Here is a 23,502-nt window from a genome sequence, read left to right on the forward strand (position 1 = left end):
CACCTGTATGTCGCGCCAATTCCTGCCAAGTTCCAAGTAATTTACAACGTAAAATTTGTCATAACACTTATTGTCTGGGTTTATGCTTTTGTGTTGCTTTTTGCGCATATGCTCCTTTAATGATTCACGTTTTTTAAAATACTTTTCACAATACAAGCACTGCAACCTGTAAGGAGATAAATTTATCATAACAGTCCATCAAAGAGAAAGCATTAGTATGTAACATGCAGCACTCCATTCTTATGTTCCTGAAGTAGTAAGAAGTTTGATATTCATATTAGAAGAAATTGTAAAAGGAGACATAATTTTATTTCCTTATTTTCTACTGCATTTCTGAATTTTTCTTTGAAAGATAGCTTACAGAAACACTGAGAGTTGACTCACCGAAAAGGTAATGCAACGATTCTCACTATGCAGAACTAATCCTGACTCAATAATTATGTTTAGTGCCAAGTAAGCTTTGCAAAACAGTGTGACATTTTGATGAGAGTCACTATTATCAACTTATGACGAAGTAGCTGAGTTATCTCTGTATAGGCAGTGCTGGAGAGAGGGCATACTAGATAGAAAGAGGGAGTGGGAAGAAAGAGCCCACACCTAAGTCCTTGCAAAGTTAATTGTCATAGCCAGTAATAGTCCAAAGCAGATCTCAGGTAATAACCTCTGTGGTTGTTTTCTAGGCCATCACTGATTAGACACGGTGCATGTTGAAAAACTCTCACCATCTGGGGCTCAGAATGATCTCTCTGTAATGCAAATCTTTCAGAAGCAGGTGGCTGAATGATGACATCACATCAAAGCTCACCAACAGATTGTCCTTGCCCAGCAATCTTATGAACATGTATGACTTCTTAATATGATGGACATATTGTCTTACTAAAGTTTTAAGTGATTTCATCAGATACTTGCCTAGATGGCGAGCTAACAGTGTTTACTTTTGGACATGAGGCAATTCCTTCCTTGTGTAGTTGTTTAATCCTATTGTTAGGCAAGTCTGAGTTTTGCAGAGAACCAATTTTCTTCTACATAGCAGGTGAGACCAGATACTGGGCAAGTTCCTTGTATGGTGGATCTTCCAGCAAAGTTTTAATTTTCCATAGTATATGAAAGCACACAATGTGACCACTGTATTGCCTCTGCTGGCAGTATGATAGTATTTATATTGTTGCTTTGCATGTGAAGTGCCTTCCATTGTGCTACCATACTGTTTGCTTTTCAAGTGCTGATGCTTTAACTGGATACTGAATGAAAGTAATCTCTGGTTTTCTTACATCCTTAATAACCTTAACAACATGAAGAATGAGGAAGTATTTCAAATATCACATTGATATATGACACTTTAAGCTCATAAGTATGGTAAGTACCTATTTTTGTGAATTCATTTTGACATCTGGACAGTCTAGCTATTTCATGTATGACAGACTTATTCATATCTCTTAACTGACATAGCCATTAAACAACTCAGTTAATTGCCAATGTATTCAAAACTGTCCAGTTGGTGACTTAACTGCTTATCTGAACACAGAGTGTCGATAATCCCCTATGTGATTGAAGAGGTTATGCATCTCCCTCTGTTCAGTTCTGTTGTTCAAAGTGGCATATTGCATCTTACAATTTCACAGATTTGTGTATCAAATATTTCCAATTAGAAGACATAAAAGACTAGCATTATTGATTTGAACAATTAATTGATCAATCTTTAGGAATCAATAACCCAAGTTAGACAGTAAGCAAGGAAATGCTTGATTTTATCCACTATTCAGGCAGATGCTCATCAGGAAAAAAAAAGGAATGAAGTTTAGAGTTTAATGTCCCATCAATGTCAATGTCATTAGTGATGGAGCACATGCTCATATTGGGAAAGGATGGGAAAAGAAATCATCTGTGACTTTTTCAAAGGAACACCTTGGAACTTGCCATAAACACTTTTGAGTAACCACAGAAAACCTAATCTGGATGGTGAAACAAGGATTTGAACCACAGTCCTTCCAAATGCAAATACAGTGTCTTACCACTTCACTATGAGTAACTGGCAGTTCAGCTGGTTGAGCAGGGTGGTGGTTACAGAAGTGCTCATTTAACGTGATGTATAGCAGCAATTCTTGGTATGAGAATACTGAGAAATTTCAGAACAGTAGTGGCAATGACACTGAGTGACTGCTCCAAATAGAAACGAAAAGATAAGAGTGGGACACATTTTCTTATAACATACTGTATGTCTGTAAAGATGGTAGCACTGAACAGAAATATCAGCCAAAAAAAAAAAAAACACAAACACACACACACAAATGAAGTTAACTTGAATATGCTTAATGACAAGCATGCACACACTGTTCCCCTCCCTCCTTGGCCTATTGGTAACAGAAGGAAATGTTCAATAAAAGTAGTTATGGTTAAAATTTTCTTTTCTGCCATTCAGACATTTTATCCCATTCCTCACAGAGTCAAAAAATCTTGTGGCTACACAGGACCTCACTACTATTTTCAAACTGGGTGGGGGTTATTAATGATGAATTTCACTGGCATGTGTGCACACAGACATATGCCATATTAATAATTATGCATTTTGATGTAAGCTGATTTTTGATGGTAGTTTATTTTATCAGACTAGTTTTGGGCCTTTGCCTATCATCATCAGTATCTGTATTTCAGGAAACAACTATTTGTTACACCATGTTATTGATAGTATATAGTGTTTTATGAGTATGTAGAGAAGGAATAAAATGTGTAAAACTAAGTGTGTATCCGCATTGGAGGAGAAAATGAAAGTAGCAAACCAAAACTGAAAATATTAACTATAAGGAAAAAGCAGTAGAAGGTGTTAAACCAATATAGCAGACTTCCTGGGCTTGCTGCTCATAAGAATAAAAAAGGATGAGCCAGACACTTTGCAACAAACTAAAATCCCCAGCCTAAAATCACAAGGCAAGAGAAACACAGATGGTGAAAAAATGAAAACCAAGTAGAATAGAAAGCACCAGAGAGGGTAAGTAAGAGTTAGAAGGCAGGTAGGGTGAAGGCCTGGAAGAGAAGGCCAGATACCCACCCTTAGATTGAGTGATAAAACCCCCCTCTTGAATAAACCTTAAAACAAGATCAGGCATTGAGGCGTTGTCACCTAACACAGCAGGTAGTGCGTCAGGAAGGTTAAAAGTCTGCATTAGGGGGTCTAAATTCGGACAGTCCAACAAGATTTGGAACACTGTCAAGTGTGAACCACAGTGACACTGAGGTTGGTCCTTGCAACATAGGAAGTGACCATAAGTCAACCGCATATGGCTGATGCTGAGCTAGCAAATGACAATGGAGTCCTTGCTAGAGGTTTGCATGTAGGACCTCCAAACATTTGTTATCTCCTTCACCATACATAACTCGTTCGGCAAAGTCAGGAAGTGCCATTCTGTATTCCAGAGCCCAAAACCTTTGCGGCGTAATACCAATCGAAGATCAGATTCCAGTTTGCTGATCTCAAGACCTGGTTTATGAGTAGCCTCTTTAGCTAGCCTTTCAGCAAGTTCATTTCATTTCATGGGATTCTGACATGTCCCAAGGTCCATACGAAGACCAACGACCGTCCAAGTTGTTTGAGGATGTAAACGGACTCTTGGATGGCCATTACCAAAGTGTGGCAAGGAAAAAACTACTGCTCAAGAGCTTGTAAGATGCTCAAGGAGTCGCTACAAATGAGGAAAGACTCCCCAGCACAGGAACAGATATGCTCAAGAGTATGAGAGGTACCTACCAGCTCTGCTGTGAAAGCCGCAGTCGTGAGTGAGGGCCCACGACTGTGCCTTTCATACAGCTTCTTGCTGGTTATGTTCAGCTACATCAATAGTAGATGAGCAAAAAGGAAATACAAAAGTCATCAGCATATAAGAAGGGTGATACTGAGGACCCCACAGCTGCTGTGAGACCATTAATGGCCACTAAAAAGAATGGGACGCTCAGTAGAGAACCCTGCGGGACCCCATTCTCTTGGATATGGGGGGAACAGTGTGAAGCATTGACTGGAACTCTGAAGGTGCAGAGCGACAAAAAGTTCTGTATAAAAATCGAGATTGGGCCCCGTAGACCCCACTCGTGCAATGTAGCAAGGATGTGGTGTCACCAAGTGGTGTCATAAGCTTTCGTCAGGTCAAAAATGATGGCAAAATGGTGGTGACGGCAGGAAAAGGCCATCCAGTAGTAGAGCAACCTTGCTGAAAACTGCCAGCTCACCATATATTCGAGCAGCTTGCACAGAATGTTGGTGAGGCTAATTGAGTGAGTTCTTACTGGGTTTTGACACTGGAATGATGATATTTTCTTGCCACTGTGACAGGAATTGACCTTTGCTCCAGATGTGGTTGAAGACGGAGAGGAGAGAGGTGGCACTGGTAATCCGCTGACAGATGTTTGATGATTTGGGGATGGATGCAGTCTGGCCCAGGGGTTGTGTCAGGACAATCTGGAAGGGCATTATACGGCTCAGGGTGGTGTGTAGTAAAAGATAGGTGTCGTTATTCCACCCGCTGTTTTAGGGGATGAAAGGTAGGGTTGTAATTCTCAGATGCAGAGGTTCAAGCATAATGCTCAGCAAAACATACTGCGATTGCACCTGGGTCAGTATATACAGCTTCATGTGTGGAAATCCCAGGTATACCTGCAGGGGTCTGACATCTGTAAAGGTGTCTGAGCTTAGCCCAAACCTGAGAAAGATAGGTTTGTGTTCCAATGGTGGAGACAAACCATTCCCAATACTCCTGCTTCCATCTTTTGGTTAGCTGACAGACCCTGTCACAGAACGATCTGAAGGCAATGAGGTATTCCACTGATGGGTGCCACTTATGACATTTTAGGGCCCATCTACACTCCATTATGGCTGCAGCTATTTCCACCAGGGGTGACCTGAGAAACAAGGGACTGCCAACTCAGCTGCATAAACAACGGTTGTAGTAACACCGTGGATCAGGATCACCACATCAATGTTATCTAGCAATGGAGATCCAACAGTGGTAGCAGACGTGAAAGCATCTCAGTCACCCTTAATACAAGTCCACCTGGGCAAATATCCAGCTGAGTGACACCGGGAGAGGGACAGGAAGAACGGTAAATGGTCACTACCACACAAGTCATTATGAGCTCTCCAGTGGATAGACAGTAGAAGGTCCAGACTGCAAATTGAGAGATCAGTGGCTGAGTATGTGCCATGTGCCACACTGAAATGAGTGGGGGCACCTGTATTTAGGAGGCAAAAAAGTCGAGCTGAGTTAGTAGATTCTCAACCTCTTTACCATGGCCAGTAATCTTGATCCACACCACGAAAGGTTATGGACATTAAAATCACCCAGAAGTAGAAAAGGTGGAGTGAGTTGAGAAATTAGTGCAGCCAATGCATGCTGTGGTACTTCACCTGGAGGACGGTAGATATGGCAGGTGGTAATTTCCTACATTGCCTTCACCCTGACAGCCACAGTTCCTAAAGGATTTGAAAGGGCACACATTCACTATAGGTAAGGACATATATACATATTCTACCCGACATCCTGTTACAGTCATTATGATTTTTGTAATACTCCTGGCAGCCACAAAGGGCGAGGGTCTGCATTGCTGGAAAACAGGTTTCCTGAAAGGCAATGCAAAAAGCACGTGTAATGCTTAAGAGTTATCGTAACACAGCCAGGAGGGAGGGGGGGGGTGGAGGGGGGTGGAGGGGGGGGGGGGGAGACCACTGCAATTCCACTGGAGGACGATGCTTTCTGTAGTCTGAGAGGGCATGAATGGGCCAAGGAAGCTGGTTACACCTCAGGGGTCACCTGCTGCCACTGGTTGAGTGATTGTATTCATTTTCATTACAGCTGAGGTGTCTGCGAGGTCTAGGTCCTCAGGGGATGCTAGAATCTCCACCTCATCCTCAGACGTGAAAATTACACGTGAAAGCCGCAGTCGTGAGTGAGGGCCCACGACTGTGCCTTTCATACAGCTTCTTGCTGGTTATGTTCAGCTACATCAATAGTAGATGAGCAAAAAGGAAATACAAAAGTCATCAGCATATAAGAAGGGTGATACTGAGGACCCCACAGCTGCTGTGAGACCATTAATGGCCACTAAAAAGAATGGGACGCTCAGTAGAGAACCCTGCGGGACCCCATTCTCTTGGATATGGGGGGAACAGTGTGAAGCATTGACTGGAACTCTGAAGGTGCAGAGCGACAAAAAGTTCTGTATAAAAATCGAGATTGGGCCCCGTAGACCCCACTCGTGCAATGTAGCAAGGATGTGGTGTCACCAAGTGGTGTCATAAGCTTTCGTCAGGTCAAAAATGATGGCAAAATGGTGGTGACGGCAGGAAAAGGCCATCCAGTAGTAGAGCAACCTTGCTGAAAACTGCCAGCTCACCATATATTCGAGCAGCTTGCACAGAATGTTGGTGAGGCTAATTGAGTGAGTTCTTACTGGGTTTTGACACTGGAATGATGATATTTTCTTGCCACTGTGACAGGAATTGACCTTTGCTCCAGATGTGGTTGAAGACGGAGAGGAGAGAGGTGGCACTGGTAATCCGCTGACAGATGTTTGATGATTTGGGGATGGATGCAGTCTGGCCCAGGGGTTGTGTCAGGACAATCTGGAAGGGCATTATACGGCTCAGGGTGGTGTGTAGTAAAAGATAGGTGTCGTTATTCCACCCGCTGTTTTAGGGGATGAAAGGTAGGGTTGTAATTCTCAGATGCAGAGGTTCAAGCATAATGCTCAGCAAAACATACTGCGATTGCACCTGGGTCAGTATATACAGCTTCATGTGTGGAAATCCCAGGTATACCTGCAGGGGTCTGACATCTGTAAAGGTGTCTGAGCTTAGCCCAAACCTGAGAAAGATAGGTTTGTGTTCCAATGGTGGAGACAAACCATTCCCAATACTCCTGCTTCCATCTTTTGGTTAGCTGACAGACCCTGTCACAGAACGATCTGAAGGCAATGAGGTATTCCACTGATGGGTGCCACTTATGACATTTTAGGGCCCATCTACACTCCATTATGGCTGCAGCTATTTCCACCAGGGGTGACCTGAGAAACAAGGGACTGCCAACTCAGCTGCATAAACAACGGTTGTAGTAACACCGTGGATCAGGATCACCACATCAATGTTATCTAGCAATGGAGATCCAACAGTGGTAGCAGACGTGAAAGCATCTCAGTCACCCTTAATACAAGTCCACCTGGGCAAATATCCAGCTGAGTGACACCGGGAGAGGGACAGGAAGAACGGTAAATGGTCACTACCACACAAGTCATTATGAGCTCTCCAGTGGATAGACAGTAGAAGGTCCAGACTGCAAATTGAGAGATCAGTGGCTGAGTATGTGCCATGTGCCACACTGAAATGAGTGGGGGCACCTGTATTTAGGAGGCAAAAAAGTCGAGCTGAGTTAGTAGATTCTCAACCTCTTTACCATGGCCAGTAATCTTGATCCACACCACGAAAGGTTATGGACATTAAAATCACCCAGAAGTAGAAAAGGTGGAGTGAGTTGAGAAATTAGTGCAGCCAATGCATGCTGTGGTACTTCACCTGGAGGACGGTAGATATGGCAGGTGGTAATTTCCTACATTGCCTTCACCCTGACAGCCACAGTTCCTAAAGGATTTGAAAGGGCACACATTCACTATAGGTAAGGACATATATACATATTCTACCCGACATCCTGTTACAGTCATTATGATTTTTGTAATACTCCTGGCAGCCACAAAGGGCGAGGGTCTGCATTGCTGGAAAACAGGTTTCCTGAAAGGCAATGCAAAAAGCACGTGTAATGCTTAAGAGTTATCGTAACACAGCCAGGAGGGAGGGGGGGGGGGGGGTGGAGGGGGGTGGAGGGGGGGGGGGAGACCACTGCAATTCCACTGGAGGACGATGCTTTCTGTAGTCTGAGAGGGCATGAATGGGCCAAGGAAGCTGGTTACACCTCAGGGGTCACCTGCTGCCACTGGTTGAGTGATTGTATTCATTTTCATTACAGCTGAGGTGTCTGCGAGGTCTAGGTCCTCAGGGGATGCTAGAATCTCCACCTCATCCTCAGACGTGAAAATTACAGGGATTGGTGGTGTGGAGGCAACTGGAGTTTCTTGCTTCTAAACCATTTTTTTCTTCATCGGTTTGCCCTCTCAGTGCTCTTTAGGGGCTTGCTGGGAGGGCTACCCTGAAGTGGCTTCAGGTGCAGATGAAGAGAGTGAAGTCATTTGACCAGAAGCTCATGGTTCCTTCAGCCACTGGCTGGTGTCCACTTCTGTATAGGTGGAGACCATAGAAGGGAGAGTTCCAAAGGACCCCTTCCGTGCGAGAGGAGCCGGAGGCGGCTGTTGCTTCTCCAGCTGGGAGGTGGGGACCAGTGCCCCTGCTGTTTGGTGGGGCACTGCTCCCAAAGTAGCTGCTTTAGAGGCTACAGAAGAAGAGGAGCCCCCAGCCACCAAATGGAGGGTGGGGAGATATAATTGGGAGGCCCTGAGGGTCCACTGTAGGAGGGATAGAAGAAGGGACTACCATTGACAGCAGGGGCGATGTCGTCTTTGCCTGCGGCATAGGTGGAAACCAGTCAAACAGAGTGCAGCCTGTCATACTTCTTTTAAGCCTCTTGGTAATTGTATTCTATAATTTTCCTCTCCTTTTGAAGAACAGTGCAGTCCAACGAGCAGGGGGAGTGGTGGTCTCCATAGTTGACACAGTTGGGAGGAGGAGAACATGGAGTATTCAGACGCAATGGATGTCTACAGTGCTGGAATTGCACCAGAAAGACATGTGCCTAAATTTCCAGCACTAAAGCACGACATAAGGGGAGGGGTGTATGGGTTTACATCACAATGGTATACCACCATTTTGACCTTTTCAGGAAACGAATCACCCTCAAAAGCCAAGATGAAGGCACCGGTAGCAAACCTATTATCTTTCAGTACCCTACAGGTGCACTGGACGAAGTGAACACCCAGTTGTTCTAAATTGGCACGTAGCTCATCGTCGGACTGCAACAGGAGGTCTTGACGGAAGATAATCCCCTGGACAATGTTTAGGCTTTTATGGGGAGTGACTGAAACAGGAATATCATGCAGCTTGTCACAAGCAAACAACACCTGTGACTGGGCTGGAGGTGTTGTCTGGACCGGGGCTGGCCCATTTCTCATTTTTGAGACACAGCCACTTCCCCAAACTTATTCCTTTAGGATTTCAACAAAAAATAGAGGCTTTGTAGCCAAAAATGAGTCCCCACTTGTTCTGCTGTAGACTAAGTACTAAGGCAAATGTGGTGTTCTTTTTTCTGCAGACCCACGTTCCTCTCACGGTGTAGGTAGTGAGGGGAACAATTTGGGATCACACTTCTGAGCACTGAACTCTAGCCTTCCCTTCTTAGAGACTACTGGGACCATTCAGCCACCAACAAAAGATGACTTAGCCTGCCTAAGTGTCAGTCATCCGTCCTTATGCCACCCACTCCGATCAGATGCTCTCCCCATGGGCACCACCCAGCCACAGCGAAGGCCACCTGTTGCGATGGCCGTTGCAAAGAGTTCTGATGTCCCAAAAAGATGGGCATCTATTCCTTGGCATACGTGGGAAATTTGCATCAGCACTGCAATCCTTGTGTTGTCAGGGGGCTACAAAAAATAGAGTACCTGACAAACAAACCCCACCACCACGACGGACTGGCTATCCTGCCTTGCCCAAAGGCTCGATTATGGGTGGAGTTGCAGAACAACAATAGGTGCAGAAGGTCTTAGTGCATGACAGATATATGATGCACCACATAAGGCGTCCTTCCCAAATGGCTTGCACTTCTGAAAAATTTTTGGAAATGTGGAAGTCAAAGTCTAAAAGGACACAGTAATACAGAAGCCCAAAAAGTAGGAGACTTGTTTTAGTCACCTCTTACGACAGGTAGGAATACTTCGGGCCTATTCTAAGCCTCAAACTCATGGGGTAGTGACAGGATGGAGAAAGAGGGAACTGTTAGATCGAGGGTGCGAGGACAATGGGTTATCTGAGATTGACACCAGGACGATTGTGGTACTGGAGGATGTGTTGTAGGGATAAATCCCATATGTGTAGTTCAGAGAAATTGGTGGTAGAGGGAAGGATCCAGAAGGCTCAGGTTGTGAAGCCCATTGAAACTGGGCATTTTGTGCTCAGCTGCATGTTGTGCCATCAGGTGGTCAACTTTGTTCTTGGTAGGAGCTTGGCAGTGACCATTCATCCTGGTGGACAGCTAGTTCATGGTCATATTGACATAAAAAACTATGCAGTGTTTACAGCAGAGTTGGTAAATGAAATGGCTGCTTTCGCAGGTGGTACAGCCTCTGACGAGGTAGGATAAACCTTTGACATGACTGGAGTAGGATGTGCTGGACTGGGCAGGTCTTGCACTTTGGTCTGTCACAGGGATATGAACCCTGTGGGGAGGATTTTGGAGTGAGAGTGGAATATGGATGGACTGGGATGTTTTGTAGGTTGGGTGGGTGATCGAACACAACTTTAAGAGAGGTGGGAAGATCTTGGGTAGGTTGTCCCTCATTTCAGGGCAGGATGTAAGATCATCAATGACCTAGAGAAAGATGTGGTTCAGTTGTTCCAGTCCAGGGTGACAATGGGTGACAAAGGGGGCACTCGTTTGTAGCAGATTCTTGGGGGTGATGGGAGGGTTAAGATGTGTGAGGATATGGTACACGTAATCTGTTTATGGACTAGATTTGATGGTATTGTCTGTCTATGAATATCATCTTCAGACCTTCAGCACACTGGGCAAGGGTGTTCTTGTCACTGCAGATATGTTGTCCATGACTGGCAAGGCTGTACGGCAGGCATTTTTTTGTGTGGGAAGGACAGCAGCTGCCGAAATGCAGGTACTGTTGATAGTTCGGTTGGTTTAATGTGGGCAAGGGTGGATGGAGTCATCAAAGAGCTGGAGGTCAATGTCCAGGAATGTTGCATGTTGGGTAGAGGAGCAGGTTAAGTGGTTGGAATAAATGGTGTTGAGGTTGTGAAGGAATGTGGATAGGGTGTATTGGGCCTGAGTCCAGATCACGGAGATATCATCGATGAATTTGAACGAGACTAGGGGTTGGGAGTTTTGGGAGGCTAGGAAGGCTTCTTCTAAATGGCCCATCAACAGGTTGGCAAAGAAAGGTGCAATGTGGGTGCCCATGGCTGTGCAGCAGATTTGTTTGCAAACTCTCCCTTCCTAGGAAAAGTAGTTGTCAGACAGGATATAGCAGGTAATGTATAAAAGGAATGAAGTGGTCGGTTTTGAATCTGAAGGACAATGGGACAGGTAGTGTCAGAGTGGCAAGGCCACAGGCATAACGGATGTTAGTGTTTAGGGAGGTGACATCACAAGTGATGAGTTTGAATCTGGGATATAAAGGGGGTGAGGATGGTTGAAAGTAGGCGAAGAAGTGGTTAGTGTCTGATGGGGGAGGCTAGGTTTTGGCCAATTGGTTGTAGATGTTAGTCAAAAACAGTGGAAATTCTTTCAGTGGGAGCACAATGGCCAATTACAATTTGGTATCCATGATTATAGGGTTTGTGGACTTCGGGGAGCACACAGGAGGTGTGTGTGTGTGTGTGTGTGTGTGTGGGATGTTGATGTGGTGAAGATGAGATGGACTTGGGGAAAAGGTTCTGGGAAGGGCCTATGGACTTCATTAGGGACTGGAGTTTATGTTGGACTTCTGGGACAGGATCACTCTGGCAGAGCTTGTAGGTGGAGTAGCCAGACAGTTGATGGAGGCCTTCTGTCAGGCTGTGACTGCAACTCATTGTGACAGTGGTGGAACTTTTGTCTGAGAGCAGGATGATTAGGTCTGGATCTGTTTTCAGGTTGTATATAGCTGTCCTTTCTTCTGTTGAAATGTTAGTGTTTTTAGGAAGGGACCTGGGGAAGGATGGTGAGACCAAGTTGGAGGTAAGAAATTCTTGGGAGGTGATCAGAAGGTGGTTAGCTGGGAGAGAAGGAGGGTCATGGTTTGAAGGTGGTTTCAATGTTGGGATTAAGTTGGCTTTGGTTGGAAGAATTTATGGAAACAAAGTGGGATTTGGAGCAAGAGAGTAGGTCTATGACAAGTCAGACATGGTTAAACATGGGTGTAGGGTTAAAGGTGAGGCCTTTGACGAGGACTGAAACTTCTGTGGGATTGAGGTTTTTGGTGGAAAGATTAACAACAATGTTTTCTGTTTGGTTGGGTGTTGGGAGGAAGTTTTGGGGGATGTGATAAATTCATGAGGTAAGATAGGTAGGGTATGGGTGCTACGAGGGGTTGACGGGAGAGTTCACTGAGAGTAGGATGAATATTGATGGATAGTGGTGCCCCAAGGTGACAGTAGGATGTCAATAAATTGGACAATTTATGAAGATGGTGTCTGGAATGTTTTTCCAAGAATTGGAGTGCAATGGTTTCTGTTTCAAAGATGATGTGTATTTAGTAAGGACTGCACAGTAATAATACCTTGTGGAGGGAGTAAAGGTGATTCTGGGATGCCAGTGCCCTGGTGAGGCGTTCTTGCAGTACTAGGTTTATGAAGGATAGGGACTGGCTGAATCCGAAAAGGTGAAGGTCATGCAAAAGTGGAGGTGGGATCCAGAGGAAGATACTTTTACTGCTAGGGCACTGGGGAGGGGAGGGGAGGGGGGGATGGCAGCAGCGGATTACATGGTTTAGACTGCATTTAAGGAACAGGATGTGGAACTGGGTTTCAACCAGGGAAAGGGATATTTTTCTGAATTGGTGCACCCTCCACCCAATAGTTTCCCCTTCCTCCAGCCTGTCACCCCATCCCAATTCACATCTGCATGTGGCCTTCAGTGCGTGCCACTCCTCACTGGCAGAATCATGTATTACATGCCTAGACCATATACCTGCCACTCTTCCCTCCCACATTCCTAGCCGGCAAACCAGCTGCCTCCCTCCATGCCAATTGTCACCCATCACCTCGTCCACCTGCTGAGAAACAAAGCATTGACACTGTTTGCCCACCATATAGTGCAGAAATAAGAGTGAGTGAGCGTGAGTGTGAGTGTGTGTGTGTGTGTGTGTGTGTGTGTGTGTGTGTGTGTGTGTAGGCACTCGCACACCAGTGTAAAAATTTTTTACTAGAATGTTTACCTGTACTTGTCAGTGGAAACTGTTGTACATGCATAGATCATTATGTGTTACATACCACAGGCTGAAACAAATTAGTACAGCCACATTGGCACTTCAAATTAATTGCAAATGTTGGGGAGAGACAAATCAGTAAGTTGACAAATTTTGCATATTTTCATTCAATGTCATGTGTGTTCTGGGATAGCTCATCTTTAAGAAAAAATGTCTCCATCCTCAAAAACGTGCCGTGCTGTAAGAATAATATGTGGTGCTCACTTACAATCATCTTGGTGATATCTGTTAAAGGGGTTAGGCATTTTGACTACTGCCTCACAGTATATTTAGAACCCCTTGAAGTTTGTTGTAAATAATCCACTGCAGTTCAAAAGAAACAATGAAGTACACAATTACAAAACCAGCAGAAAAAAATGACATTTATTACTCCACATTAAGGTTGTCTTTGGCACAGAAAGGGCTGCACAATGCTCCTGCCAAAATTTTTCTATCACTTACCCATTGATATAAAATGACAGACAGCAAAGTTAAATTTGAAAATAAACTGGAAATGTTTCTCCTTGACAATTCCTATTCTGTTTGATCTATATTTTTGTAATATGTAAAACGTGATGGGTAGGAACTATAAACTCAGAATTGTATTTAAAAAATTGTAAACAGTCAGCATGTATCCATATTTACATATGAATGTATAATGTGAATGTAAAATGATTCATTCCACATCATTATGATTAATTGTACATACAATTCAAGGAACATGAAACTAATTGACATTATAATTTTACTTATAGTTTGTATTCTCCCTGTTAACGGAGATACAACAAATTATAAGTAACATTATATACAGTATATGGTACAGTATATAACAAATAATGATCTTGTATGCATTGCAATTATCACTGACAACCACATACTCTCGTAAAAATTTCTTATACTGGTTGCATATATATATATATATATATATATATATAGACACACACACAAATATGCCTAAACAAATCATATAATTATATGATTATTTCAAAGCATGGTCTTTAGTCTATGCTAAAAAGCGTGCAAAGATGGCAAGTCACTTTATAATAACACATAAGACCACATATTAATGAAACACTGTAGATTGAAAACAACATATTATAAGAAATATTTGTCTTCTGTAATACAGATATCACCAACGGTGGGTGAATGCTCGAAACTAGTCAGATAAAATAAACTATCATTTACAAGCAGCTTACATTTAAATACATAATTATTAATATGACACATTTACAGTTTCCTCATGCTGCAGAGCACCAAATTTACAAGACATAAAGATATCTGCAATTTAGCCATTGCAATGTTAAGATGGAGTCAATCCAAACAAATATTGCTCATGGTGTATTTCATGTGACAGTCTAGGAAAATGGACCATATTTTTCAAAGGGAATTTCAGGTGCTCACTGAATATAATGGTCCCAAATTAGTCTAGTTCGATATTCAGTTTAACTGTGTGTGTTAACAGGGACAGGGACAGCAAAACATGATGCACAACCAGTGTTACAGCAGTGGCTGAGTAGCATTGCTGCACATCAGTAACAGATGTACACGGCAGCACATAAGGTGGGACAAGCCAAGAATAGAAGATGTGATGAGAAAATGTTCACCTTTATGACAAGATTTTTTAAAAAATTGCAAAGCATGATAAAAAACAAGAGTTATTATCATACTAGTATTATTAGGAACATGGAAAATGAACACCACACTGTTCTGCAAAAATATCTTTAAAGTAATAATGCCCAAGTTATGTGACATGGTCTTCATCAGTGGCAGTGACTGTTGTTAAATTTCAATAAACATTTGTTAAAGTTTTCCATGCCTAACATATTTATTTATTTAATTAACCATATCAGATTAGGACCTTCATGTCCCCTCTTACAATGGACCAGAATTTCAACCATACAATACCTTTTTTAACATCACAGTTACCTCACATATAACAATAATTTGATATGGCAGACAGTAATAAAATGATTTGAGTGTCCCTAGAGACAATGTGAATAAATAGTACTGACTAAGAGCTAATAAAGTTAGTACTTGCAGTACTTCTACTACTGCTGCCTCCAATAATAATAATAATAATAATAATAATAATAATAATCCATTTTTAACCAGACCTAAGGTCTGAGAAAGGAAAGAAGATGATGATAATAATAATAATAATAATAATAGGGGCAGATGTAAAAAGAATTTACAGACATACAAAATAGTGATAATGCCAGACATAAAAAGAATTTGTAAATGTACAAAATAGACTTTTCTGATACAGCAAGTTCTGGAGGAGAGAAATTTAAGACTGCAGCAGCTAAGAAAACTGGGAAATAAGATGATTTGGTTGGAACCTAGGGTTCAATAGGGTAAAGAGTGCATAAAGGGACAGTGAAAGTCATTAATGTTGCTTCAGTAGATGTGTCACTAACTGTCTTTTGAAACTGGAGGTGTTATTCAGTTCTCTAACACAATGAGGAAGGTTAGTCAAGAATTGGGTTCCTGCTGCTGAAAAGGTCTTCGAGAAAGTGGTTGAGAGATGAAGTAGCCAGAAACAATTTTGTCTGATGAGAACAGGTGTTGCTGCCAAGTTGTTCAGACAAGACCATTAAGGAAGGTCAAGGAGAGAGATGGGGGACAGTGTGCGAGGGACGTTTGAAAAGTTCGTGGAAAAATAAAAACTACTTACGTGTTTTGGGTATACCTTTTTTATTTTTTGACATAGTCTCCTTTTAGACTTATACACTTCATCAATGCTGTTCTAAATTGTTGATCCCTTCTGAATAATAGGAATTGTCCAAATCTGCAAAACAGCTATTAGTTGCTGCCATCACCTCCTTGTTTGAATAAAATTTTTGTCCCGCCAACCATTTCTTCAAATTGGGGAACAAATAGTAGTCCGAGGGAGCCAAGTCTGGAGAATAGGGGGGATGTGAAACCAGTTGGAATCCTATTTCCATTAATTTTGCGACCACAACTGCTGAGGTATGTGCTGGTGCATTGTCGTGATGGAAAAGGACTTTTTTGCGGTCCATTTGCCGGCATTTTTCTTGCAGCTGTTTTCAAACCGTCCAATAACGATGAATAATATGCACCTGTAATAGTTTTACCCTTTTCCAGATAGTCGAAGAGGATTATCCCTTGCGAATCCCAAAAGACAGTCACCATAACCTTTCCAGCTGAAGGAATGGTCTTCACTATTTTTTGTGCAGATTCTCCCTTGGTAACCCATTGTTTAGATTGTTCTTTGGTCTCAGGAGTATAGTAATGTATCTATGTTTCAACCACAGTGATGAAACGACGCTTAAAATCCTGCAGATTCTTCCTGAACAACTGCAAACCATCCTTGCAACACTTCACACGATTCCGTTTTTGGTCAAGCGTGAGCAATTGTGGAACCCATCTTGTGGATAGCTTTCTCATGTCAAAATGTTTATGCAAAATATTATGTACCCATTCATTCGAGATGCCCACAGCACTAGCAATCTTATGCATCTTAATTCTTCTGTCATCTATCACCATATCATGGATTTTATCAATGATTTCTGGAGTTGTAACATCCACAGGGTGTCCACAAGGTTCAGCATCACTTGTGCCCATATGGCCACTCCAAAAATTTTGAAACCACTTATAAACTGTTCTAATCGAAGGTGCAGTCACCGTAATGTTTACCAAGCTTCTCTTTAGTCTCCTGATGCGTTTTGCCTTTCATAAAGTAATGTTTACTCACCGCACGAAATTCTTTTTCATCCATTTTTTGACAATCATTCGACTTCCTTGATTCACACGAATGCCAAAGACAAAGAAATAGACCAATATGGCTGAAACTTGGTGTGTAACTAACTAAACATGACCTTGACACATGCTGGTGGTGCCATCTCTCGGACTTTGCACGGACTTTTTATACGCCCCTCGTACATTGACAAGACAAACATAAGAGACAGAGTTTACAGAAATCTCTGTGGTTGTCTACATGCAGCCACGACATCTGTGCATATGATGGTGAAATATGATCAAAGAGTCGAATGTCACAAATATATTGAACACAGGCATTCATAACCAATCCCACACCCTGCGAGCTTTCCTGAGCAAGTCCTTGCAGGATAACATGCTGTAATCAGTAATTGGAAGTATAAGTGTACACACAAGTTTTTTTTTTTCACGTCAAGAGGGAACAGCTTTTTATATTTTTGCAGAACATGGAAAGGTGCTGACATCTTATTGCACATTGTAATCATGGGCTCAGTCCAATTTAGATTTTAACCTATTATTACTCCTAGATACTTTGCTGAAGGAGAGAAGTTAATATCTGTCCCACTTAGGATTAAAGATGATAGGAATTCCTAACATTTTGGGCTAATGAGCCAAGAATGACCAACTAATACCCCTTGGGTTTAGGGTGGGTTGAGCTTTGACCCTATATCCTCTGGCCATTTTGATAATGCACACAGGTCAGTATTTAAATTCATTGTAGACTGGCAATGGCAAGGAAAGCATTTCTGAAGAAGGAAAATTTGTTAACATTGAGTATAGATTTATGTGTCAGGAAGTCGTTTCTGAAAGTATTTGTATGGGGCGTAGCCACGTATGGAAGTGAAACGTGGACAATAAATAGTTTAGACAAGAAGAGAATAGAAGCTTTCGAAATGTGGTGCTACAGAAGAATGCTGAAGATTAGATGGGTAGATCACATAACTAATGAGGAGGTACTGAATAGAATTGGAGAGAAGAGAAATTTGTGGCACAACTTGACTAGAAGAAGGGCTAGGTTGGTAGGGTATACTCTGAGGCATCAAGGGATCACCAATTTAGTACTGGAGGGCAGCGTGGAGGGTAAAAATCGTATAGGGAGACCAGGAGATGAATACACTAAACAGATTCAGAAGTATGTAGGTTGCAGTAGGTACTGGGAGATGATGAAGCTTGTACAGGATAGAGTAGCATGGAGAGCTGCATCAAACCAGTCTCTGGACTGAAGACCATAACAACAACATAGCTGTCTTCAGTTTTATTGGTTTTGGACTGGAACCAAGGTTGGAATCTTCCTACACATCAGTCAGGGAGCCTGAAGACAGCATAGTAAATTGCTGAAACCGATAGCCAAAATAAGTTTGGAAATTATTAGACTGCTGAAAGGTGTTTGATTTGACATCCTGACGTGAACAGTCAAGTCCTACAACCATATCTGAAAAGGTGGACATGCAGAGACTTGCTGGCAAGACATCAGGTATGAGTGAAACCACTGCACTGCACTTTGTGAGAAATTTAGGATGCTGAGTTTTGGCAAGTAAAATGTCGAAGTAGACATCGTCAAATGTTTTTCTGACATCTAAGAAGCACATGATAGTTGTATCATGCCCATCTGCGAGAACCCTGATGTCATCTGTTACCTTTATTATGGCAGATGATGTGGTACAATATTTATGAAAACCTGACTGTTATTTGTCTATTAGGTTGTTTTTAGTTAGGTAGTTTGTTAGCTGGTCTTGGACTATATATCCTAAAGCCTTGGACAGTGCAGGAAGAATTCAAATAGGTCAGTCATCAGGGGATGCTGTGGCAACATCCTGTTTAGGTGGTGGCTTAAGCAGTACTTGTTTCCAGACCTCAGGGCAAAAATCTTGTTAAGGAGTGGCTGAAGGTATCTGTTATAGTGGACAGTAGAGTCAATAATATGATTCATCACTTGGACTGTGATGGCACTGTGTCCAGTAGATGCTGATCTGATACACATGATGGATTTTTTGACATTATTGTAAGTAACATGCTTTAAGTAGAATTTTTCATGGCTACTCTCATTTACCTCCACGAAGTAATCAATGAGTCCCTGTTTCGTTTGGGGTTCAATTGTGGTTGTAGGTAATGTGAAGTGCCACTTCAGTTCTTCAGCTGGAACACTGGAGTCAGCTGCATGTTTTACTTTGACTATAACAAGTCCACACAGGTTTTTCCCATAGAACAGTTGATCTGTTTGTTGTTAGTTAAAGTATGGGTATGCTTGAGTTTAGCATTTCTCACAGCTTGACTGACTCTGTTCTGCTTCTGCTTGCAAGTAATACAATTTTCAAGTGTAGAGTGTAGTTTGTATGTCTGATGTGCAGTACATATGAGATTTATGAGCTGTTTTAGTCCATCAGTTAGCCATGGTGCAGGTTTCCTTCTTACTTTACTTGTCCAGTTTCACTGTCTGTCACCTACCACCATGCAGCTGTGCTAGTTAGTTCTTGTCAGAGTGCTGGTTAGTCATTTTTTATAACTCAGAAAACACACTGTTATCAATACATTTTGAATAAATGGCAGCATCAGATATAAATATTGAAATACTTTATTTTACTGACTATCTTCAATGTTAAAAATACATAAGAACCATCAAACATGAGGCTCTTAACACAAATGTGGCCCTGTTTATAACAACCATCAAACAGTGGTTATAAATAGGGTCACATTTGTGTTAAGATGCTCATGTCTGATGATTCTTATGTATTTTTAGCAATGAAGATGGCCACACAGTGGCCAAAATCGATCTGTAAAATAAAGGATTTCATTAGTTAAAACCAATACTGCCATTTATCCAAAATATATTGACTACAATATGGTCGTGGTCCACATTGTTCCCAATGGAATTAGACATAAACATGATGTTATGCCAGATTTCACACTAGACCAATTTGGGATTGCTTTATCAAATGAGATCACAGAATACCACTTAAAACCATTTTGTCTGTAATGAGGAACATTCATATGACCAATTTTATTTATACTATTTTTAAGGACTTGCAGTCAGAGGAGTAAGACAACATATTAAGGTTTAATTGCCCCCGTCATAATAGATACACCAATGAAGGGCACTTAACAGTGGCTAAAACATTGGTACATCATACTGAAACATGATGCCATCTACAACCCACAAGTGGTGACTTACTTTGCCAGTGAAAGCCTATGAACATAGCTCAAAAATGTACTTGATACTATATGAGATGTGGAAGCAGCAACCATATCAACACAGATGAAAACAGTATCTGACACTTGAATTATGCTAAGTCCTGTTGCTGAGCAATAGTAAAACTTCTGTCTCTCAGGAAACACAGGGGGCAACCAGATTTAAGACATTAGTACAAATGACAATCACCTTTTTCAACTTTTCTTCCCCATATAATTCTGAAATACCTGCAAGAAAAATAATTGTAAACGGACACTATGGAGCTCCAAAGTCTTAATTGTATATGAAGTCTAACTCAATAGACCACAACTACAGTCAAACTTGGATGCATGAACAACTGCCCAAATGATACAATAGGAGATGCAGGTCTCTATCACTACACTCATTTAATTCAAACCACCCAAAATTTGGTTCATTGAAGCTTCTAAAGGAGCAGAAGAGACACTTGGCATGTAGTTCTACGAGTTACAGCTTGCTGATGAAAAAATACATCATTTGAAACAATAAAAGTCCAGTAGCCATGTAGATTTAGAAACCGAACACTGATTGACTATAATGAACTATTGGTTGCACAAAGAATCCAGAGAAGAAATATACAATGGAATACACACAATGCTTGATGTGAAAGTAACAGAGTATACAAAAGGGGAATGTTAACCTGCATGGGTTGGAAAAACTGCACCCATGAGATTATTATGGATTTTGCCGTCATAAACAATTAACTAAGTAAGATATTACAAGTCACTTTTAAGTGTTTCTTGCTTACATAAATATAATTTAAATGTAGCTACGTTAACATTGTGTCAAATATAATAAAACATTGTTAAAAATGAATTTTCTTTCTAGCACTAGTGGATATTTTCTAGGCTTAACTTTTTTACCTATGAGAATTTTGTATTTTTTCATCTGTGCTGTTTTTATTTTATTGAATCTACAGTTAGTGTTTTATAAAACTGAACAGCCACAAGTGAGAAGTGTGGATTATGATTCAGGTTCATTAAACTAGGAGTTTTTCACAAAAATTTTAGCTTGTGATTTAATTGGGAAACTGCAGTGTGAAGAGAAAGAGGTGCTCGATGAGGCTCTTCCATGGAATTTTTCACTTAAAACTAACATGTATGACCGTTTCTCTCAGTCTCAAAGTGAAGCCAATTCCAATTTCCTCCTCTTAGTTTTTCAGTCAAACAATTTTTTTCTTCTCTCTTCATAATTTGCATTCCACTGCTTCCATTCTACCTATCTCTTTTTCCCACTTCTTCTCCCATGTTGATCACTTACACGGTTCAAAGTCTAAAAAAAAAAAAAAAAAAAAAAAAAAAAAAAAAAAAAAAAAAAAAAAAAAAAAAAAAATTTATTAGCTCTGAGCACTATGGGACTCAACATCTTAGGTCAGAAGTCCCCTAGAACTCAGAACTACTTAAACCTAACTAACCTAAGGACATCACACACACCCATGCCCGAGGCAGGATTCAAACCTGCGACCGTAGCAGTCCCGCGGTTCCGGACTGCAGCGCCAGAACCGCTAGACCACCGCGTCCGGCAAAATGTATCTCCCAACGTATTCTTTTCTACTAATCTTAATAAATAAATGCCAACTGTTTTATTTTGGCTGTAGCTCTTACTGTCTTTACTATTCCTGTCACAACCATTTCTAAATATAAGACATACTGTAAAATGTCTATCATAATGAAAGTAAAGAGAAAATATGAAACCTGTCTAATTAAATATAAGTGAGTCTTGTGGTTCTAATATTCCCATGATAGGTACATCAATGATTAAAAATTAAAAAAAAAGGTGTTCCAATGTTTACTGAGAAGTTACTCAGAATTTTAATAATTCAATTTGATGCTGCTTAGTGAAACTAAATGCAGTCAAGCTTTACATTTACATTCAAAATGGCTCTTACCTCTCTAGTGTTTTTTGCAATTTGTCAATTAATTCATCCGTGAATACTAAATTGTCAGGATGTCCAATTTTTAAATTATGAATGGTGGCCAGGTGATTAAAGTAATTTGCTCTTGTGCCAGTCAGGTGCGTTTTACATAATAAACATTCTCTTGAAAATGTTTTATCTTGCCTTTCTCTGTCTTGGCATGCCAAAACTGCTTCCTGAAAAAAGGTTTAAACAGATCTGCAGATTCTATGAAACATGAATTTGCTATACTATTTCTAATACCAAATAGCAAAGAGATGAAACATATTTAAAGAACATTTTGAAATTATCCTGGCATTTCATGCGATTCCAAACAGTGGTTAAGCTTCTCATGCATGACATCAGTAAATACAACAATACCATGACTTCCAAGAAGCACATGAATGACAATACATTAAATAATCATAAATCTAATTATTATTCAGCTTGGCACTCTCATGCTTACTATAAGAACACATAATGAAACACACTGTTTTCTCTGTTCATCATACCTAGTAAGGGTACTAGACTGATGAACAAAGCTCAAAAATCAGTTTAACTAATGTTTTGTAAACTACTACTTTTGTGAATAAGTTCTTTTTTCCTTAGGATTCTTTAATAAATCTCTGACTGGCATCTTTTTTCCCCACAGATAGTTTTATGTGGTCATGCCACTTCAGGTTACTTTTGTTGTTGTGACCCACAATTTGATACGGATGCTAATCTTTACACCAACATCGATCCTCTGAAGTCTTTCCTGCATTTTGCTACAATTTTCTGGTGTTTTCACTTCCTTTATATAACAGTGTAATCTGCGAAATGGCTCAGAGAGCTTCCAACATTTTCCAGCATATAATTTTTACACATCATGAACAGTAATAGTGCACTTCCAAAGTTACTTTCACATCCAAACAATTTCATCTGATTATGAAAAACTTCTAACAGCTACTGAATCCAATTAAAAAACTGGTTCAACATACTGCAAGCTTGTATTTTGTTCACTAGGCAAGATTGTGGAACTGAATAGAATGCCTTTTGGAAGTCCTAGCAAGCACCAAACAAAGTTTTGATATACTGCTCTCTGTACCTCACAAACTAACAGATTGAGCTGTGTTTTACAATATCACTGTTTGAGGAATTAATACTGAAGCCTATAAAGATTTTCCTTCCCCAAAAATGGTGTAATACACAAGTACAGAATGAGTTCCATAATTCTACAACAGGCTGAAATCAGCAATATAGAACTATAATTCTTGAAAACCGGGATTAACTGTGCCTTTACCCTATCATTTGGAACACTGCTTCTCCAATGACTAGGTATGAGCTTATGCTAGGAGGGGTACAAGTTTTTTCATGTAATCTCTTTATAGAATCCAATTATTTCAATTGCTTTTCTATGATTGAAGAGTGAACCTGTATTATATTATCCACAGTGAAAATTTCTGAGATCAAATTCAGCATTTCAGCTTTCTGCCTGTTATCTTCCATTCTGGCATTAGTACAATCA

General features: G+C 41.0%; 1 protein-coding gene across 3 annotated transcripts in view; it reads right to left on the bottom strand.

Moving 5' to 3' along the window:
- LOC126183412 (zinc finger protein 277) overlaps positions 1-23,502 on the bottom strand; it is a 141,478-nt gene that overhangs the window by 67,625 nt on the left and 50,351 nt on the right. For all 3 annotated transcript variants that reach the window (XR_007536748.1, XM_049925361.1, XM_049925362.1), the window contains exons 4-5: positions 21,990-22,192; positions 4-166 (exon numbers count right to left, since the gene is read on the bottom strand). Coding sequence is in view for 2 of the 3 variants with exons in the window: in XM_049925361.1 (XP_049781318.1) it covers positions 4-166; positions 21,990-22,192 (366 nt within the window). In the remaining variant the exon portion in view is untranslated. The remainder of the gene's footprint in view (positions 1-3; positions 167-21,989; positions 22,193-23,502) is intronic.

The sequence above is a fragment of the Schistocerca cancellata genome, chromosome 4 (assembly GCF_023864275.1).
Source record: "Schistocerca cancellata isolate TAMUIC-IGC-003103 chromosome 4, iqSchCanc2.1, whole genome shotgun sequence".
Lineage (NCBI taxonomy): Eukaryota > Metazoa > Arthropoda > Insecta > Orthoptera > Acrididae > Schistocerca > Schistocerca cancellata.